This window comes from Aulostomus chinensis, chromosome 13, assembly GCF_037954235.1.
Source record: "Aulostomus chinensis isolate RoL2024-O1b breed Wild chromosome 13, RoL_Achi_v1.0, whole genome shotgun sequence".
Lineage (NCBI taxonomy): Eukaryota > Metazoa > Chordata > Actinopteri > Syngnathiformes > Aulostomidae > Aulostomus > Aulostomus chinensis.
In genome coordinates this window covers 11,537,088-11,558,169 of record NC_141332.1, presented here as the reverse complement: position 1 = coordinate 11,558,169, position 21,082 = coordinate 11,537,088, and the positions used below count along the sequence as shown (strand labels likewise).

The 21,082-nt window shown below is 41.9% G+C and overlaps 3 protein-coding genes across 8 annotated transcripts in view; 1 reads left to right on the top strand and 2 right to left on the bottom strand.

Annotated features, from left to right (window-relative positions):
• The window catches only part of pdlim7 (PDZ and LIM domain 7), a 40,076-nt gene extending 27,956 nt beyond the window's left edge, over positions 1 to 12,120 (bottom strand). The window contains exons 1-2 of one of the 5 annotated variants that reach the window (XM_086223201.1): positions 11,885 to 12,120; positions 7,538 to 7,636 (exon numbers count right to left, since the gene is read on the bottom strand). In XM_086223201.1, the coding sequence (XP_086079327.1) occupies positions 7,538 to 7,636; positions 11,885 to 11,905 (120 nt within the window). In that variant the 5' untranslated portion in view covers positions 11,906 to 12,120. Of the gene's footprint in view, positions 1 to 7,537; positions 7,637 to 8,759; positions 8,899 to 11,884 lie in introns of those variants that run through there. The other 4 variants (XM_086223197.1, XM_086223199.1, XM_086223200.1 and 1 more) reach the window with 4 other exon arrangements.
• Positions 12,121 to 13,005: 885 nt separating this feature from the next.
• On the top strand, positions 13,006 to 17,587 carry cltb (clathrin, light chain B). Of its 2 annotated transcripts, XM_086223188.1 has the most exons (6): positions 13,006 to 13,434; positions 13,994 to 14,040; positions 14,250 to 14,367; positions 14,463 to 14,574; positions 15,433 to 15,486; positions 16,075 to 17,587. In XM_086223188.1, exons 1-6 carry the CDS (start codon positions 13,272 to 13,274, stop codon positions 16,244 to 16,246), a joined length of 666 nt encoding a protein of 221 aa, XP_086079314.1. In that variant the 5' UTR covers positions 13,006 to 13,271; the 3' UTR covers positions 16,247 to 17,587. The 2 variants fall into 2 exon arrangements, with proteins under 2 accessions (XP_086079314.1, XP_086079315.1); XM_086223189.1 differs by lacking the exon at positions 15,433 to 15,486 and having other exon boundaries at positions 13,015 to 13,434.
• higd2a (HIG1 hypoxia inducible domain family, member 2A) lies at positions 16,517 to 19,826 on the bottom strand. The gene is made up of 2 exons (XM_086223191.1): positions 19,598 to 19,826; positions 16,517 to 18,049 (listed from the first exon to the last, which is right to left on the bottom strand). The coding sequence occupies exons 1-2, from the start codon at positions 19,782 to 19,784 to the stop codon at positions 17,883 to 17,885; spliced, it is 354 nt and encodes a 117-aa protein (XP_086079317.1). The 5' UTR covers positions 19,785 to 19,826; the 3' UTR covers positions 16,517 to 17,882.
• Between the last annotated feature and the right edge of the window lie 1,256 nt (positions 19,827 to 21,082).

Sequence of the window (21,082 nt, the reverse complement as noted above, 5' to 3'; positions counted from 1 at the left end):
CTGACTCCGTAGTCTGAGTAGAGAAGATAACTTAGATAGTTCTATTCTGGGTGCCAAAGGTCATCAAATGGCTTGATGAGAATGACAATGATGTCAGTTATTCACCGAGACCTTCAGAGGCACCAGATCTCATCTCACTGAACATTTTGCAGCAGTATCATCATCATAAAAACTCTAGATATCTTTTGGAGGAATGGTGCTGGTCCTTTTATTCTCACAGATGTCTACGTCGGGGAGCATGAACCTGTTAATGTGGACCAACCTCGCTATGTCACACTGTTGGTTTCATCCTTCAATTTCTAAAAAGGTAAATAGAGTGAAAAAAGGTGAGGGAAAACCGAAGTTGTTAAGGTTTGTGTGTGTGTGTGTGTGTGTGTGTGTGTGTGACTGATGGACACAAACACCTGCGCCCCTGGCTCAGGTTCAGCGTGCAGCTGCTCCCTCACTTGAGAAGGCAGCAGTTAAAGTTGCTGTGCTGGTTGGTGGGGGGGCGGACAGAAACCCAATATCCCCCCAGCAGTTTGTCAATATGGTGAAGGACAGCGGAAAACATGTTCCTGAATGTGGCACACTTCACTCTCACTGTACCTCAGAACAAGCCGGGATTTAATGTGACGGTGCAGCCGTGATGTACGACTTAGCACAATGTAGCTGCACAGAGATGCTTCCTTGATTTGTAAAAAAGTGAGATTATTTAGAGCATTTGACACAAATGTCATGATATCAGTGAGGCTGAAGCCTGGTTAGCCTGTCAGCAGACAGTTTCAGGTTTTTTAGCAGAGCGCAGCAGCAGAGCTGTTCCTACGTGATAACACGTTTCAAAGCATTTAGCAACCCTTTCCAAATGCAACGTCTCAAATTCACCTATCAAGTGCTTCCCTTGACTGATCCTGCAGGTGAGCCGAGGCCCCATAATAGCTTTAGCTTGACCAATAATGCACTGGGCTTTATCTACAGCTGTAGATATACTGGCTGTGTAACTCTGCACCGGCTCACTTTTATTCTTTCCACAGCTATTTGGGGGCCGAGAGACACTCTGTCCTTACATCACTCACACAGCACAGCTGATGCAAAGCCATAAATATCCCTGGGAGAAATGAAAAGCCAAACCTGCAAGTATGTGGTCGCCGTGCAATGACTGCAGCGGAACACCTAACATTAACTTACCTTAAAACGCTGCTGCCATGATCACAACATGTACACACAACTCACTACATAAGAAATGCCCCCCCGCGGGCCATCTATCAGGGAGCACTGAATTATTAATTTGCCCCTCTAACAAGGCCTCTTTCCCCGAGCAAAAGAGAGAGAGAGTGTTTAAGAGTGTAGCTGTTATCAAGCAACAGATGATCAAAAGCTCAGACAGACTCAATGACACATTCAGCTGAGACCGTCACAAACCTCCCCGCTCACTTATTGACATGACATCATCTGTAATTTCCTCTCAACATTTGATTTCAGCGTGTTGGCATGTGTTTGTCAAATACAGACCAGATGGTGCTCCCGAGGCTCAGCATTATGGTATCATAATGTTTACGGCACTGCAATGGTAGCAGATCTGGAGCACATAGATGGAGAATTCGCCTGCCCGCCCCCAGTGTGTGAGTCAGTTGAAGCAGCGAACATCTCACGCTAAGCGTTTCTGGCTTTGAACAGGAAGTCGGAGAGGAGATATAATGTTACTTTACGAGATGTATGTTTTCTCAAGATAAGTCCTGGGATATTTTTAGGAAGGAAGTAACACAAAAGGGATGAAATTGATAACTGGATGTGTGCTAAACCCATGTTTGACCATATTAGATGATAGACAGAAAGCACTCCTCATAAAGTCTTAATTCAACGACAAAGATCCATAAACATTATTAAAAGACCATGAAAGTGCACATGATCAGAGTACACAAGTACTTTCCAAAGCTGAGTTTCATTTCAAGAACAGTTTATTGATTTTCAAAAGAAGTACCAGTCATGTTGTTTCTCCTCTCTGTAATAACAATTGATTAAAGCTTTTAATGGCTCTGGAGGAGCTTTGTTACATCTGAGAGAGTACAGTGATGATGACATCATGGTTATTTCAATTTAGGCTTGGAGGCGAACAGAAGTGATGCGTAACAGAAATGCTATGCTATAAACTGGAGGAGTGTATGAGGAATGCAGGATTGAGTGTTTCTGAACACAATCCAGGCCAGACACTGAAAGTCAGGACCGCTTCTTTCTTTTATCTGCCAATTACAACAGCAGAACAGACTGAAACTCCATTCTAATGCCAATGACATTATACATTAAATACTGAATCCTTAAAAGAGATTCTACACATTGTTCAAACCCCGTTCCAGGTAGGTAACAAGTCCACCGGGGGTCACAGACCAACACTGTAGTATTGCAAAATGAAAGGAGAGGAAATAGCAAGGAGTGAAGAGAAGAGACAGGCCAGAGAAAAATACAGGAAGTGTCCGACAAATTTGGACTCACTTCAAGCTAAATATTCTTTCAGCATCCTAAGGCAAAGCTTACAGAGCGGACCCAACCCAAGGTTATCTGTGTGACTGTTTGTGAAAGGCTCATAAATCATTTGTGTTAATTATGACATTTTATTTTGTAATTCTAAAAGTGTATTGATTAAAAACTATGAATTGTTTGAAACTTTGGTTAGTATTTTTTTATCTTTTATTTCCAGGGTCAAAGGGTTTGTTTTCTCCTGCAGCCTCGTGTCACACCCCTGCACTGAACCTAGCAGCTTGTTAGCATGAATCGTTAGCAAAGCCCTATGTAGCCCTGTAGCCTGAATACAAATACAGTCTTTATGGCTTAACAGTACTGTGCAGGGCAGGTGACTGTTTCATTTACTGTCTTTGTGTGCAGCCAACCTGCAACCTAGCACAGCACAGCACAGCACAGCGGTGGAAAGGAAAGAAATTAGCTTGTCTACCTGGATGTCATGTTTCCATCACCACCTGAGCAGATACCTGTGACTGGTGACCCAGGAATGATTGTACCCTTTCCAACTGAAGACAACAGCGAGAAGTTGGTCATGTTTCAGTGTGTGGGTGAGAGGGGTAAACTTATAAGTAAAACATACAAATCAAATCAGACAGTCTGTTATGTTTCATATTCTCCTTGAAAAGGGAGCCAATTTGTTACTCATTTTAAGAGCCATTTAATCTTTTCTCTATTGACCTTTAATGTGGCGAAAGTATTTCTCACCCAATTACTTGATTAATGGATGGAATCATCAGTAGAATAGTGAAATAATCAATAGCTACGGTCAAACTACTGTCACAGTGAGCTGTGACAAATACCAGCGTGTCAATTAGAAGGAAATACCGTGACCTTTCATTTCCAGGTCGTCTCCCTCTCTCCCCTTTTTTCCCTGAATAAGCGAAGGGTCATGAAAGCTCTGTGCTTGTTTTACTGTTCGGAGGTTTGTAATTATATTTAGACTAAAAAGAGGGGGAGGGGGGTAGATGTATAGGTATTCTTTGATATCAATAAATGTAAAATAAAAATGTTACATACTCTTTTGCCCCGGTTGTTAAATGGGTGTAAGTCAACTTTAAGATCAAAAATGTATTTTTCCCTTCAGAGTGCAGAGAACGGTTTGTCTTGGCACGATCTCCCTTCCTCTGATCTCACTGCATAAGTATTCCTCTGAGATTAGGGGTCCATCACGCAGATGAGAAAATGGGAGTGTGGAAGACAAATTGGACAGAGAAAGGGGTCAAGAGGATTGTCTATTGGCAACAGGGTGGATACGAGAAAAATCCCTGGAATGCTGAGAAAGCAGAACTTTACAGGCTCACAGAGAAGAGAAGGAAGGAAACAAGAACATTCTTCGAGCCTGGAAACTTACACTCACTTGCTCATTTATTAGATGTTCTGGGCTTGATTCAACTGATGATTCAAATGAATACTGAGGGGGGGAAGCATATATTGTAGGACTGTTAATTGTACCACATTAATTTGATCTGGGTGTAAAAACTTGGCAAGCGAATGGACGAGGCAGAGGCCCGTATCTTCACGAATCACTTCGTGACATCAGAATCACAATTTGTAGGCTACAAATTACTGATGCCGTGAGCTATAAGAATATGACCAAACACTGCCAGAAGACTGAACACTAACATGATGTTAAAAGGAAGTTGATTTATGGTGCTAATCCTGCTAAAACAGTAGTCGAATTTGTCCAAGTGGGACTAACACACCTAGATAACACGGTTAGGAATCAAATTACTCTGGCATGTACACGTTTCAGTCAGTCCTTCATCAGGACTGGTGTTCTACTAATGTTCCTAAGATCCATTATGGTGTTCAACACAATCTTTGAACAGCAAAAAAAAAAACATTCGGGGGGGGGGGGGGGATACCATCATGTCAAGGGAAACTATGGCAAAAAGACAAACTTAATGCTGTGTCAGCTGTAGGAGTTGTCTTTATTTCCTTCATTTTTTTTTTTATTTAATCAGTCGTTCAAAAGGCACGTCTCTGGTTAACTTATTTTGATATGTTGTCAAAATAAAATGGAAGAGATTCCGACCGCCACTAGCTTTACGGGGCATGCCCCCACCGACCGTCCTGGAGGCAGACACACTGAAGTGCATACATAGATTCTTTCCCAGTCACGTATACTGGGACAATGCCGATTGTCCAACTGAACAGCCTAATCAAGCTATACACGTAGCTCGACTTAACTGTTCATGTAAACGTACTTACTGTCACTTACAACACTAATTGGCATCTAGTCTCCAACAAAAAAACCTCTTAAACTCATTGATCTTTCTGCAGTTGTCAGTCGCCGCCGTCTCTGTTCCTTTCAGCGCTCCACCGAGCCTTTTGTCCTGTCACTCCACATGTTCTTCATTGTGTAATCTCCTTTAACTGGCTGCTGAGATTCTTATCTCATCAGCTACAAGCACAGACGGAAAGACCACCTACTAAATTCATCCTGTGTGAGCCCAGTGACAACAGGCCTGGCTTTCCTTGCTGATGCTACGGGATATATCTTTTGGAATTAACATCCCCTTGTTGGGCTGTTTCCTTCCTCAGCCGCTGCGTGATTCACTGTCCGGTCTTTTATGACGATTGCTAGGTGAGCCAACAGTGCCTGAGAGGCAACGTGAGCCTGTCACATCTTTTTAACTCCTATACCCAGAGGCCCAGGGAACTATTGGACCAAGACGCGTGGATACTAGCCACTGACCAGTCATTATGGCTCCAATATTAGTGGTGGTACCATTTTTGCCCCAACGGGAGCCATTATCAATCTTGTAGCAAGCTGCTTTGGCTAACTTGGGTGTAACAAAATGTATGAGCCTACAGAAGCGATGAGGCTTTGGAGTTCTGTCAGCACGGTAAATAATCTGTATGTGTAACACAGTTCCTGAGCTGCAGGGAAACAAGCCTGCCACACGGGCTGATAAGTCATGATAATGCAGCTATAACTGTCGGAAATTCCTCTAATTCAACTGATACACACACACACACACCTGTTTTGTTGTTTTTCCATCAAACAAGGTTTTTACATCCGTTTGGTCTTTCATGGGTAGAAGAAAATGTTTCTTGACATGAATCCAGGGGGAACATTCTGTTTCTGCCAGTTGGAAAGCGAAGCAGATGCAAGACATGTACTGACAAGGCTGCCCTCACCGACGGTTTACATCAGCTCTACACACACACCTCGCTGTGGAGCTACTTAGCACATCTCCTAACAGAACATTGTTGGATTTTTTTTTTTTCCACCTTTTGTAAACATGTGACTTTCTGGCACCCAGTAAGAAGTAATTGAATGCTCAATATAAAGCAGGGCACTTATAAGGCGCTGCACTTATAAGGCCTGGAAAGAGGCTGCAGCTCTTTTCAATATATCAAGTGTTTGAACGTGTATTCAGTTCAAGCCTCTGACTACAAAGCCCAGAGAGCCAAATGACAGCCTGCCCTCGTGGTCAGAGAATAGGCATTCAACGATAAAAGTCACACTAAAATCACATTTAATAATTACTCTAAGTAGAAGACTAATATATATTTAATGTCATGTTAATAGTTTGGTATTATTCAAGAGAAAAGAGGTGAGTGGAGGGCATGTCTTGTGTGATTGTCAGTGACTGGCAGGCTCCCAGAGCGGTGCGCCTTACAAAGTGGAGACAAAGTAAACACACCGCTGTAGCTACAAGTCAGGGGCAAACAGTGTGCTGCTTGTAGAGTTTGACCACTGTAGCATCGAACAGAAGTGACACATGCAGGTATATGTTGATAATGTGCAGCAGCTGAGGGAAGATAACGCACACTCGGGCTTTAGATGCAGAGGATTTTTCAGAGGAATGACTTTAAAGTGACAATCTTTCGGCTGCAGCTATTTTGCCAGTCTTGGAAATCTTACAAAAAAAAAAAAAGGAAACAAGGAGGCTTGAAGGTTTTGGGAGAATTGGAAATATGTTGAAGCCAACATCTAGAACCCATGTGTGCGGTATCTTTCCTCTTCTATTTTTTTTCCCCCGCCACCTTGCTGAATCTCTCCTGTGTCAGTTAGCACATTAGAGAAGTAGGTGCAACTTTGCCTTCTAACTGGGGATGCAAAACAAACTGTAAAAAATAAACAAATACGCACACGTGAACCACAATTGTTTTGGTTCGACAGGGAAAAATACAACAATTTTATATTAGAGTGCGTGTACCTTTGGCACGCAAGACTCATCAGCTACGCCGACACAGAAAGAGGAGAATAGCACACTTGTGCAAAAGTAATCATAAATGAGGGCAAAACAAGGATTTTTCAGCTCGCTGTGCAACTTTTGTCATGTGCAGGGGCTGTTTTTGTTCTCCTTCATGCTCAAAACGAACTGAACTGGACCGAAAGCATGAAGGAGAACAAAAACAGCCCCTGCACATGACAAAAGTTGCACAGTGAGCTGAAAAAAACTGAACCACGCACTTGCTGCGACATTATCAGTGCATTTTCCCTTGTGAAGATTTGCTTGATGGTTGATTTTCTTCTTTGTTTGTCCGATAAGACGGACACTCGAGCAGGAAAAATAAGTGTTCTTGAACTTCAGACTACTGTGGCTGTTACTATGTAGCCGCTCAACAACAACAGAATGCCACGTTATTGCTGTACACAGGATATGATTTGCTGTTTGGAACTACAGTCTCCTACGATGGCAGATAATCCATTTTGAATTTAACTTGATCCTTTGTATTTCAGATTTGTATCCTTAAAAACACAGGGCAAATGGTTTCTGAAGCAGAACAAGTATTTGAAAACTGATGCGGTCGGCGTTGACTGACTGGATACAAGTCATCAGGGTATGGGTGATATGATTAAAACTAAAATATTAACTTCAATGTGTTTTTTTTCTCAGCAATGTTGATGAAATTCATGATTATGTGCAGCAACAAATGACATACATATGGTCAGGGTAATCATGTGGTAACATAAACAAATTTGACCTTGGGTTTTAAAAGAACCTTTTTAAGATGATTAAAGACCTCAATGACCTCAAACACAGAGGAGTACAGAAGCAGAGGCCAGTAACAAGCAGTGCCTTACCCTTGACACGGTGAGGGGCATGCTGAAGTCTTTGCCACCCTGCAGCCTGAAGCCCCAGGGTGCTGGGCCGCTGAGGGTTACAGAGTATACGTTCATCGCCTTTCAAGAGACAGAGAGAGAAACACAGCAAATTATTCCGAAAGCCTGGAAACATCCTGAAAAAAAAAAACACACACACACACCCTCTGCTGCTTCATCCAATCGACTCAGCTGCAGATCTGTAACTTTGAAATTATCTGTCGTATCATCTTGAGAAACCTTCACAATAACTCCACTGAATGCATCCTTGGGTCGCAATTGTCAACTTGACTGTTAACATTTGGAGCAGCATTCTGTCTGGTTTTCAAATGTGTCACAGCTCTGTGTGTACAATTCATTCTGACTCGAAATAAAAACTTTGGAAACCCGCAACTCCATTTCAAAAGACTTCAAATATGCAACAGTGACAGGTTTTATTTCTGTCTCGTTTCCTTTTGTTGTTCCGTGGATTGATAAAATCAAACTGATACTAAAAACAGTGATGTGGTGAAAGGCATTGAAACATCTGAATTAAAGGAAATGCATAATGATTAGATTAAAAATACAAGGGAAAATAATGAATTCCCCAGATTACTCCAGACAACAAATATCACTTACAGCAGATGACTAAAATTTCAAATCAACAAATATAGAAATAATTTCAAAATAATAAATCAGCCATGTTACATAAATGTCTCCACTTATTCTGGTTTTTCCATACTACATGATAAAATATAACATCAAGTATCATTACACACACACACACACACACACACACACACACAGAAGATCATGTTGCAATACTTGCGTCATTATCTGAGGTGACCAGCACAGAGATCACCGCTGTTATAAATCTAGTGGACAAACGCACAAGAAGAGCATTGAACAGTAATCTCCTGCTTCAGACAGGGATTAATTAGGCTGTTAATCTAAATCCTAATGAACCTCTGGCCTGCCTCCAAACAAACTTGACATCATCTGTACAGCTGTGAGACAATGAAAACAAACAAGCTCACCACAGACACTTGCTGACATCGGACGGCACGGTGGCATTAAATATCAAGTTAATTTTAACAACCGAAGGCAATTTGAGATGACGGGCTGCTACATCTAATCGAACAGATTTACGGCTGAGCCACTAACCTCCGTGCCTGCTCTACATCACACATGGCGAGCTACCCAAGACGCCACTATCAAAGCTTACCTTGTCCTCAAGGGCCGGCGGCCACTAGCCCTAAACCTGAGAGAGAGCTAGAGAGTCACTAAACTGGGGCGAGTGGATTCTCAGTCTGTTGGCACCCCCCACCCCCCCCAACTATACACTGTCTGTGACACAGGCAAGCCCTCGCCTCCACTCGCTCCTCAGAGGCTATATAAGGAATGTAAAACTACACCAAACTATTTCAGCCCAACACCCACATGAGTCACGGGGGGGGGGGGGGGTGGAGAGAAGCGCCGTCAACTACCTCTAACATTCTGGCAGAAGCCTACAGCGACCAACTCAAAGGATTTTTTTTTTTTTTTCAAACCAAAAACTGTATTTGTGAGGCAGCGGAAGGCCCACAACTGAAGTGAAGGTCTGGGAACTTCACATTCCTTCTGGAGGGCATGACGCACAGCGCAGCCGAACCGGCAATTACAGTTTGACATCAAGTTCTTAAAGCAACAGATGAGCTAACTTATTGAGCAAATGTGGACTCGTAGAGGAGGGAAAGGAATTTAACAGCCAAGCACTGAGAGTGGCGCTCACCACCAAAACTGCCCATTTAACTGAATTTGTTTGGATCCTAACACGGGTTTACTACCACTAATACTGATCATCTGCTGCACAGACCGATACCGGTCCGATGCTGGCCAACTCCGCAACAAGCATGCAGTTAATGATATGTTTGCACTCTGCGATAAATAAAACCAACATCAAAATCAAACAAACAATATTCTATTCTATTAAAGGACTGCATGGTCAGCACTATTCTGACTTACAAAATTCAATTTGCGTATATCTGAGTGTTTACAATGAAAAATTAAGTATCGTTCCAGTATTAAATGAAAGAAAAGAATTTAAAACTGCGGTCCAAAAGCGATCCCATCCACCAAAACTGCTCATTCAACTGAATTTCATTGGATTAGATTTGATGCTTAAGTTGTTACGGTACCACATTTTCAAGTATGATGATACTTCAAGTATCTGCAGATGATCGATGACGATCCAATACTGACTCTTTCTGTCCCTGCAACAAATCAGTCACTGAATAAACATTCGGCTGTAAAATATTTGATAGAACTCAATGCAGCCTGAGTGAAATCGTAGATACATTTTTCTAAATTTTCAATTTTGGACAATATCAGACTGATACTGATAAGGGATGATACTTGGTTCTGGTATCACCCCAATTCAGGTCCAAATCACTGGACTGGATTTTGGAAATAACATATGTACAATCTGATCAAATTCCTAAGACAATCCTCAAGTAAACAATGAACAACATATTGCAACACGCCAAAAAAAAAAAAAAAAAAAAAAAGAGAAGAGTCCGGAATACCAGAGACGAGCAGCGTGTGAGCAGGGGATCCCTGAGGCTTCTTCTTTATGGAAGTAGGGAAAGTCGTGGAATCATTTGTTTTTCACAATTGTCTTGTGTTTTTTTCTTTTTTTAAATGACAAGCGAAGTTAAAGTTGTCTTCGAGACAGAAAAAGATGGTGTCAGATTGGTGTCGATGTCACCAGATACTCAAGGTTGTGGTATCAGTATCAGACATATTGAAGCAGAATCAAGCCATCCAGGACACCAACACCCAGAAGCCTGATGGACAGAAGATTTTTTGGGGGGCCGATAACAGAACCAAGATTAGGGAATTCCTCAACACCCTGATTTTGATTTACTGGCCGGAATTTAAAAATAAATATCCAAAAATAAAGCAGTGAGTGATGTCACCGGCTAGTCCCCACAAAACCACCTCTCCATCAAGCTAGCAGCTCAGCTCCAGCTACACGCTAAGGGACAGACCCCTGATCAGGAATTTATGTTTCTTGCGTCTCCAAAACTTGCACTTCGCTGATAAAGGAAAACTCCCAAACCATTGGTTTGCTGCTGCTGAGTCGAGAGATGGACGCACAGAGGAAACGGGATCTCTGGTGGAAACAAACTACGGCTCGACACTATTTCTTAATTGTCCCAAGCATCATCTTTCCCTGCATTATTGTTCCGTTTCAGATCGCAGCCCCCAGTCTGATTTACCTAAGAAAGTCTGATGAGCCAAGCCATACACTGATCTATGCCCACCACTAGTTAGAGCAAATCCTACATACAAAAACTTGAATCCATCACTTTTATTAAAAAAAAAAAAGAAAAAAGAGTCGGGCTGCCACCAACCATCGTCCACTAATCTGCTTATTGCTTCTGTTATTAAATCAGTCAGTTTATAAAATGTCATCAAATTCTCACCAATGCTTTTCATAATTTCCCAGAGCCCAAAGTGTTCAAATAGCTTCCTTTGTCTGTCCAATGAGTTCATTTCCTGACCAATTTTTTTTTTTTTTAAAGAGGCCAAAACAGCAGTAAATTCATAATTGTATGAATCTTGAGGCAGAAATGTTTTCACTTGGGAGTGGGGAGGGGGGGGGGGCGAAATGAAAAATCGATATTAAAACAAAAGTTGACATTCATTTTCCTTCGATCGACTACCTGATTAATCAATCCGGTGATGCAGCTCCAACACTCGGTAGGGGGTTAATGGGCAAACCTGCAGCAGCAGCAGCAGCTCGGGAGGTGAGATTTAAATAACGATAGTTGAACTCCGTATTTACAATTCAATTAATCTGTGCGGATTATAAGTGAGAGCAGCATCCCGAACCTGGATGAATTTCAGTAAAATACCAGCTTCAGTTTCACCCCAGAGAGGAAACATGCCTCCGGTATTCATTCAAGTACCGTGGTCCCTCTGATACTTGCTATTTATAATCTCCCCTGGTGTCCCTCTTATGTCTCTGTAGGAACTTGTTCTTTTGTGCTAAACTCAAATTACACGGTTCTCCTTCGGATAACGAGGTACAATTATGCCATTATGAGATTAAATAGCTAACCACTCACGGCATATAAGTGTTTCCAATACGAGAGTTCGCAACAGGTAACTTTGAAATAAAACTTTACTTTCCCAGCAGAAGGAGCAAGTTGAGACACCGCAACTTTTCTGGTTCTAGCAAAGTTTAACGACACTTGGAGCAGCTAGCCAAAAGCAGCAACGGCACAGTTTAGAGTAAAAGTTCGCCCAGGCAGAGAAAATGTTGTCTTGAAGGAAAGCTTGGAAGTGATTAAAGTAAGAACCTACCTCTTGTCCCTCGCCAGACATCACGAGTCCGTCTGCCGGATACAGAGCCAGAAAAGCAGACTAACTGTGGGACTTCCTTCAAGCGGACGACGGGAAGCCACCGCGGATCTCCTTGGAGAGCAGCAGGATCATTACGTCTCTCACATTCTTTTTAGCCGGACTCGACGGAGACGTCAGAGGTCACATGGGCCGCTGCTCCTGCTCCTGCTCGGGCTGGCGACCAGGAGAGGCCGGGCTTCCCTGCTCGGTGTCAGCAGGGGGATAAACATCTGTAAAACTCTTGACCTGTACCTCTGTAGAGTGACTGAAATACTCTGTGAGTGGGTGGGAAACAGCTGGATCATGACATGGCCACAGAAATGTTGGTCGGACCACTTCACTTGATTTGGAAAGGGTTTACTAAATATTTGTTTGGACTGTGCAGGACGTGATTTGCATAAAAGCATGTTTTATATCGCTGTGTTGTCTAGGCTTCATCGATTATTGACATGACCTTTGTTGAGTTAAGTTAAAAAACATTGAAAATCTGACTAGTTTTTCATCCTTTAGTTACAAATAAATTAAGTACGATTATTGATGATATACATAGTATGTATTCAGGTACCGATTATATGCAGTGTTTTTATTTTAGCTTGTAAATGAGTTTTTTTTAACATTGAATTGTTGCTGTTATAATTTTTACTTGAATTTGAAACAGAAAAAAACTTAACAGGGACGGACAAGAAAAAACTGATTTATTAATTTACTTTGATATTTACTTTTATAGTTTTATTTAGCACATACTTTTATTTAGCAGTGTTGGGAGGGGGGCTTTGTACAAAGTTCTTGAACAACAATCCCTTCCAAGTTTGTGTTGTGTTTGGAGAATCCACAATCGTTTATTATTACTGCTGTATAGATGTGCATTTGTTCTAAGCCAATGTAATTCCATCTGAATTTAAAATCCACCTTTAAACTGATTATTGTAAGTTTTATTATTATTATTATTATTATTGTTATTGTTATTATTATTAAATCAGATGCAGCCACAGATGAAGTCGAGGTATGCATGTCTGTAAACTGACCGGCAGATGGCGACAAACTACAACAGATGGCCCGGTACCTGAGGGTGCTGCCCTGATCCATCATCAGTGACTGGACAAGTGAAGAAATCATGAATCATCGGTAACGGCCTCAAGTCGAAGCTGACATTTTCTACATCCGACATACGTGTGTGAATTGTGTGCCCCGCCTAGAAAACTTGCCACTATAGGGAAATATCCGTTCATCTTGCTGAACCAGTAAAATATAGTTGGGCTTTTTTTTTTAGGCAAAGGCTTCACCTTAGCCAGCTAGCGGTGACGTGCACCTACCAAGCTCGGTTAAACTTGTCAACACTTTGTGAAAGATGGCTGACAACGGAGCACACCCAGCTGAAGAGGACCCAGCTGCCGCTTTCCTGGCACAACAGGAGAGTGAGATTGCCGTGATAGAGAACGACGGTGACGGGTTTGGTGAGCTGGAAGGAGCGGGAACAGAGGAACCTCCACAGCCGGAGCCGAGCAACTACGGCAAGTTTGTCCCCGAGCTACCGCCAGCTAAATGTAGCTAGCAAGCCAAGCTAGCTAGCTAGCTAACATGCCTACCGGTACTGTGTCATGAACTGTGATGCTACGTAGTGAACTACAATACAGTATAATGTTACAAATGTGCCGTGAGTGTTCATTCAATCTTCTAATATAGAATCATGTGATGCTTTATACTATGAAATAAAATAACGCAGTGTTGAGCTATTAGCTAACACTGACGCTACACAAGCACTTAAACAGGATTGACATAAAATTGTTAGCTAAATCGAAGTTTGAATCGGTAGGATTTTGCCCATAGCGATGGTATCAGAAGTGTTATCAGTAGTACTGACAGTGTTTATGATTGGAAGCTGTAAATAGTAAACCCGTTCAGGAACAAGCTGAGCTGCTTCGACAACATCAACAGCCCAAACAGGTGCTGCAGCATTTCTGCAGGTCCGTAACGTTCAAGAAACAAGAGACTCAAGTGAACCAGAAGACCAGAAGAGAAAACTGTTTTGTGGCATATGCTGAGGTACTGCTTTGTTTCTGATCATGTTAGACGGTTTTGAAGAGGAGCCCGCCACAGTGAATGGGGATATATTCCAGGTGAGTCCAGCACAATCAGCTACTGGAAGGAAATGTTTTATATTGATAAAAAATAAATATTTATACATCGATCAATCTCTCTGTATGCTTATGTATTAGATGATAACAATTACTATCACTCCATTCTTGCAATGGCATTTTTCTGTGAGATATATTGACAGTGGAAAACTTCATGATAATGATACTAAATGTTTTATGTCCATCAAAAGGAGTCCAACGGCCCCACAGACAGCTATGCAGCCATCGCCCAGGTGGACATTCAGAGGCAAGAGCCAGAGAGCTTACGCAAATGGCGTGAGGAGCAGAAGGAGCGCCTTGAGGCACTAGGTTAGCACAGAAGTCTCTGTTTTGTGTTACTGTTTCACATTTAGACTCAGTAATTTCGTAATCTCATACAGAGTGTTGTACTAACCCCTAACCAGATACAGCGTCGAAGGCAGCAGAGGCGGAGTGGCGAGAGAAAGCCAAGAAGGAGCTGGAGGACTGGCATGTGCACCAGAATGAACAGATGGAGAAGAACAAGGCCAATAACAGGTGAGAGTCTGACATGATCGCCGCCGACCGACACGCAGAGAATAATCGCCCCCCTGATCTGACCATACAAACAACTCTGTTCCAGCAGCACAGTGCTAGGTGTAACACAGACTGTATGAGTTGATTTTAAAGGGAAAAATATATATATCCTGTATATATATTATAATTATTGTGTGCAAAACTAAGATGTGCAAAGAGTTAAAGAAATGATGTCATGAGTCTGCTTGCTTGGTGATGAAGGAAAACACGTTAGTTCACGATAAATTAGTGAAGTGTATGTACTGTACTTGCACAGAACCTCTCTCATTAAGATTTTGAGAAACGATTATGTAAGTCGCATTAAAAATTAAGGAAGTACACGTCTTAGTACAGAAAAGATCAGATGTTGCAATGAATGGAACCATAAATGATCGGCGGTGTTATTTTGTATAAAGGCATCGTCGCTGTCTAGCTGCCACATTCTTCCTCCTCCTTCTCTCCTAGCGAACTAACTGCTCCCCTGTCACACTTTCCAACAGAGTCTGTCCAAGTCTGACACGGTATCTCTTTGCATCTGCAGCTCTCGTTGTTTCCTCTTTGTCTGTCAAAGCAATGAGAGACAGTCCTCTGATGGCATATCAGTGTTAACTTTTAACAAAACCGAAAGCCGGCTTGAAGGAATGCGAACAGCACAAACTGAACGCAACAGACTGATAATATTAAGATTGTTCTACATTTTTCCGGCCATCTCATCAGAACTGTGTCTCAGCTGCCTCTCTAATATCGTCTCTAACATTTCATGGCCTGATGTTTGACGTTGATCTCTTCTCCTTTTTTTCTTTTTCCTGCTTTCTGGGCTTTGGCTGCCCTGCACACTAGGATTGCTGACAAGGCTTTCTACAAACAGCCCAACTCTGATGTGATAGGCTTTGTGTAGGTTTAGAACTCTCATGCTGTTTACTGTGGAATGCCCCCCCCCCCCCTCCCCTTCACCTGATGCATGCCTCAAAACTAAAACTTGGAAGGTTGAAAATAAGAATCTCTGGTTTTGTATTTGATCATTGTTGCTATGCGCTCGGAAGATATGCGTTTGGCCAGAAAGTGCATGAATCTGTGTTATTTAGGGATCCACGATGTTGGTTTTTATTGCAGCAGGGCTTATTCGCCCATATCTTATATTCTACAACTAATTTTTATGACAAGCCTACGTGTAGAAAACAATTGATATGATTACTCACCCTTTGCACATAATGAAAAATACATGTAAATCATGAGATTTCACAAAGTAGCATTTTCTGACGTTACCATACATTTCCAAAACCTCCTAAATATCTCACATTTATGAGCAAGATTTTGGTTCATCCGACCTAAACTGATGCATTGACATGAATGTCTGCTCATGACATGTCGATATTATCGTGCATCCCTGGTGTGGTCGTGTGATTCAGTGTTGTGGTCAGAGCGATTTGCTGTTGGTTTTTTTTAAGTGGTTCTAATTTGGGGTCTCTGTCCCGCCTGTAGAGCATCAGAGGAGGCCTTCCTGGCAGAGAGCGATGGCGACAGCCCAGGATCAGCGTGGGAACGAGTAGCCCGTCTCTGCGACTTCAATCCAAAAACCAACAAACAGGCGAAGGATGTGTCTCGAATGCGCTCTGTCCTCATCTCTCTGAAACAGACGCCTCTAGTTCGCTAGGGTGGATTTTGTGGTAGAAACATTTGCCTTTTCAGTTGTAATCTCACCGCGCATCTGAAGAGTTTCTACGCCCTTTTCCATAACAGCCCTGGTATGTTTTATAACCTTTGGAAACTTCCTGCCTTTCTTGATGCCTACTATTATTATAATGAAATATTCGTAACCTCACTCTCGTGAGAAGATGAAGGACTTGTTAGCCGCTCATTTTGCTATACTGGGAAATACTGTTACTTAAAGTTAACCCTTTTCCTTCCCCTTTTAAATTATGAGTTATTAGGTCAACTTTAATGCATGCCTCCACCAATACTTTGGATGCACTTTTTTTTTTAAGTAGTTTTATAAATTTGCATATTTAGCAGATGTCAAACACTTGCTTATGAAGCACGACTACAGATTAGATTGTAACCACCTATGCCTCTCAACAATGTAGAACCACATACACGCTGTTCATGTTTGTTGCATTATATACATATAATATATATATCTATAACCTCAGTGGCAGATCTAACATGGCCAACATAGTTTTCCTCATTTTAAGGGCACAAATGCTGTCATTTAAACAGATGGTTTTACTTCCCAATTAGGCAAGAATTCAGTTCAAATGATTCACAACCAAAGAGTGCTGCTATCATCTAAATCCTGACATGACTGACGGCTTGAGCAATTTCCTGGTTCTGATTGCACAAGCAGCATCCACGCAGTATGTTTTACGGTTTGTCAACAGCCATCAACAAGGTTTCAATTATCTCCACAACAGTGTCTACACACACTTTCACGTGTTGCCTATTTACACACGAAAACAAAGAAGAGTGAATGTTTAAAAGGGAGAATAAAAGCAATGGCATATGATCACACACTGCTTTGTCTTTAAATAGTTCCCAGCCACTGTTGCCAGTTGCCCCGCAGCAAGTCACATGAATGCCAGTTTGCCCAGTTGATATGTGAGGGGAATGTTTGGACCAGTGTGAATTTTTTTTTTTTTCTGGAAAAGAGTCTTAAATTTTTATTTTTTTTTTAAATGCCAACAATGGAAGTCTGAGAGGCAAGAAGACAACATAAATCACTGGAGTTATTTGTTAAAATGCAGGATCTATGTTTTCATTTGACACCAGAATGCCCATTACCAGTACAAAATAAAAAAGAGCAAAAACACAACTCATTGGAAACCACGTTGTCATTGTGACGAGACAATCTGAATGCTTTGGATGGACCTGGGCCAGTTTGTCTGAGATCTATTTACATCTACTCACTCTGGATATTGATATAAAAACTGTTCACCTTTAACATGATTTTTCTAAATAACCTCTGAAATAATAAAAGTTGTACAAGAAGTCCTCTGGATGTACTTGTGAGTCATGTTTATTGTGAAATACAAGACACTGTCAGGGGCAAATGTGTAGTTTCTTGTAAGATAGTCACAACTGAGGCAAAATCATACTTGATCAGATGGTTTTTATGTCCTACAACAGCCTGAAATGATTAATAATGAGCTGTTCAGTATTGAATACTAATAAATACGCCTGGCCTTGGTGTAGGGATCCAAACAATGCTGGATGAACACTGTACATTATTCAGTTCATCAGCCAGTTGGACCTTTGATGGCAGATGGATGAGGTATGGGAGCCGTCCTTCATTTTTATTGCTTGGGTTTCAACGCGGCCCCGAGAACACCAACTATAAGAGCAACTACGGTGAAGCCTTGAGCAAAGATTCGGCCCCTCATCAACAGCTGAGACTGCCTGGTTTTCCCTTTTTGGAAGGCAATGAGTCCGTACATCAGCGCTCCTGCTGTTCCAATGCAACCTGCAGACAAAAAGGGAAAATTAGTGAACAAGTGAAGGAACTGAAACACTCAAGAATTATGGGCTTAAAACTGTCAGATAAGGGCCTGGTATACTGCTACACTTTTCCTCTTGGCATTTAATGAGGATGAAATTTATTCAGGGGACCCCACCGATACAGGAGAACTCAAAACTCACCAGTTTGAAAACTGTCTCCAGCTGCTTGGGGCCCTGCAGCCACTAGGGGGCACTGCATACTCATACATCACCTGATTAACCTTTTAATTATTAAATTGGTCCTGATGTTGATGTAACACTGATTTATTAAGGAGTTGGTGAAAAATGATGGAAAAAAACACCAAGTACAAGGTAAAGCAACTCTTTAAATTTGTAAATAATTGAAATAAAAGTGTGGTTCTGATTTATTTTCAGGAGTAAAAATGTGTTGGAGTAAATCTCTGTGGATTTCCAGGGTTCATTCACATTTTTACAGGAACATTTTTGTAACTCTACACATACTTTAGCAAAAAATCATAACCATTCTTCTGTGAGACGTCTGTTTACACATGAAAGTTGATCAGAAATTCATGTCAATAGTCACAAGTTTACATTTAATTCAAATTATTGACAAGTTAGGTGCTTGGAATCACCGTTCAAATGTATAAAAGTAAGTCCATTTCAGAATTTCTCAGTTCTTTGCTGAAAACCTTCATACATGCAGGTATTTGTGTAGCAAATTTCCACAACATGAAAATGTTTCCAGGCCTGGAAGTTGCCATCCTCCAAACTTAAAAGGCCATGAGACCTGGATATCAGATAAATTGAATTGGATTCTCAATAGGTGACTGCTGGCAATCAACTCTGTGTTGTTACAAGTTTGAGAGCCCGGATTATGGGAAATGTAGGCTCATACATGAATTACACAGCAGCCTACGAGAGCGTTTCCTGGGAGAGGGATGAGCTGAAGGGTTGTAACCTCCAACTTCACCGCTAGATGTCATTATAGACCAAAATACTGGTAAAGACGGAAAATCAAATTGTGAGGTCAAACGAAGCAGATTTGAGAGGACAGAAAACAACCTGAGAAATGCAATTTGATGCAATTTTTTTCATTTTCAGGAGGGACTGACCGAACACAGCCATATAAACCGCTGGCACATATTTCATTCCTTAATTGTAGCTTGAGAGCAAATGACAGAGATGAGTATCTCCTCGCGTTAGCGTATAAACCAAATTCAATCATAGCCAACATCTAAAATGAATAAAATACCTTAGTTTAACATGTCAACTGAGACCATTTCACCAAGGGTCGTTGTTGTGTTTCCGTGGACTGAAGCTAAAGGGTCAAATACACACTCACAACCCTGATGGGATGTATTCAAAATGCAACACACCCCCTGGACAGTTAGCAAAAGTAGATTCCAGGGTTAGTTTACAGACTACTAGCAGCTGAGTCGGGTAGTTGTTCAGATGTTAACATTTTAATATAGCATTGTAGATTTTGCCTGAGTTGCTGCTTGTATGACTCTAACCTTACCCTGCTGCAGTGCCGCCCGCTTGTGTAACTCACCTATGGGGACAAACGGGTTTTCCTTGGTTTTTCTGATGAATTTCTGTTTGACGGTCTCATCTTTGACCCTCGGCAAAGGGTTGAATCCCTCGATAACCGGAGGCTGAGAAAAATCAAACGGGACGAATTCTGGAGGTGGTGTTTTCGTTGTTTGCTCTGGAACCACTGGCGTTGAAGCTGCCGCCATGCTTGTTTGCCTTGGATTGTAGGATCTCTACTTCCGGTTTGGCTTATCTTGCCAGACTTCAAAATAAGAGTCCAAAAATGAGTTTCATACCATCAAGGCGTTGCTTTGTGAGTTATTTAAAAGTCCAGGCTCTAAAATTTACTTTAAAAAGGACTAAAAGATGCCTTTAAAATACATTTCTTCTAGTTTTTTTACACAAAGTTAATCAAACCACACATATGCCTTCTCTCAACGAGCTTCATGATGTAGTCACCTAAATTGGTTTTCACTTCTCAGGTTTGCCTTGGGATGGGGTTGGGAGCATCAGTTGTGTTGTGTAGAATTTAGGTTGGTAAACAGCTGACAGCTCTATTTGACAACTGTTAGAGTTCATATTGTGGCAAAAACCAATCAGCTGAGTAAAGGGAAACAACAGTCCATCATGACTTTAAGAACTGAAGGTCAGTCAGTCCAGAAAATTGCAAGAATTTTGAATGTGTCCCCATGTGCGGTCGCAAAAACCATCAAGTGCAATGACGAAACTGGCTGACATGAAGACCTCCCCAGGAAAGAAGACTAAGAGTCTCCTCTGCTGCTGAGCATGAGTTCATCTGAGTCACCAGCCTCAGAAATCACAAGTTAACAGCACCTCAGATAAGAGCCCAGATAAAAGCCACACAGAGTTCTGGTAGCAGACACGTCTCTACATCAACTGTTCAGAGGAGACTGCGCCAACCAGGCCTTGATGGTCAAACAGCTGCCAAGAAACCACTGCTGAGGAAAAGCAACAAGCAGAAGAGATTTGTTTGGGCCAAGAAACACAAGGAATGGACATTGGACCAGTGGAAATCTGGGCTTTGGTCTGATGAGTCCACATCTGAGATCTTTGGTTCCTTCCACTGTGTCTTTGTGTGATACAGAAAAGGTGAACGGATGGTCTCTACATTCATGGTTCCCACCGTGAAGCATGGAGGAGGAGGTGTGATGGTGTGGAGGGGCTTTGCTGGTGACACTGTTGGGGATCTATTCAAAAGTGAAGGAACACCGAACCAACATGGCTACCACAGCATCCAATCCAGTTTGTGATTAGTTCGAATATCGTTTATTTTCCAACAGGACAACGACCCCAAACACACCTCCAGGCTGTGTGAGGGCTATTTGTCTCAGAAGGACAGTGATGGAGGGCTGCATCAGATGACCTGGCCTCCAGTCACCTGACCTGAACCCACTGGAGATGGTTTGGGATGAGATGGACCGTAGAGTGAAGACAACAGGGCCAGCAGGTGCTCAGCATCTCTAGGAGCTCCTTCAAGACTGTT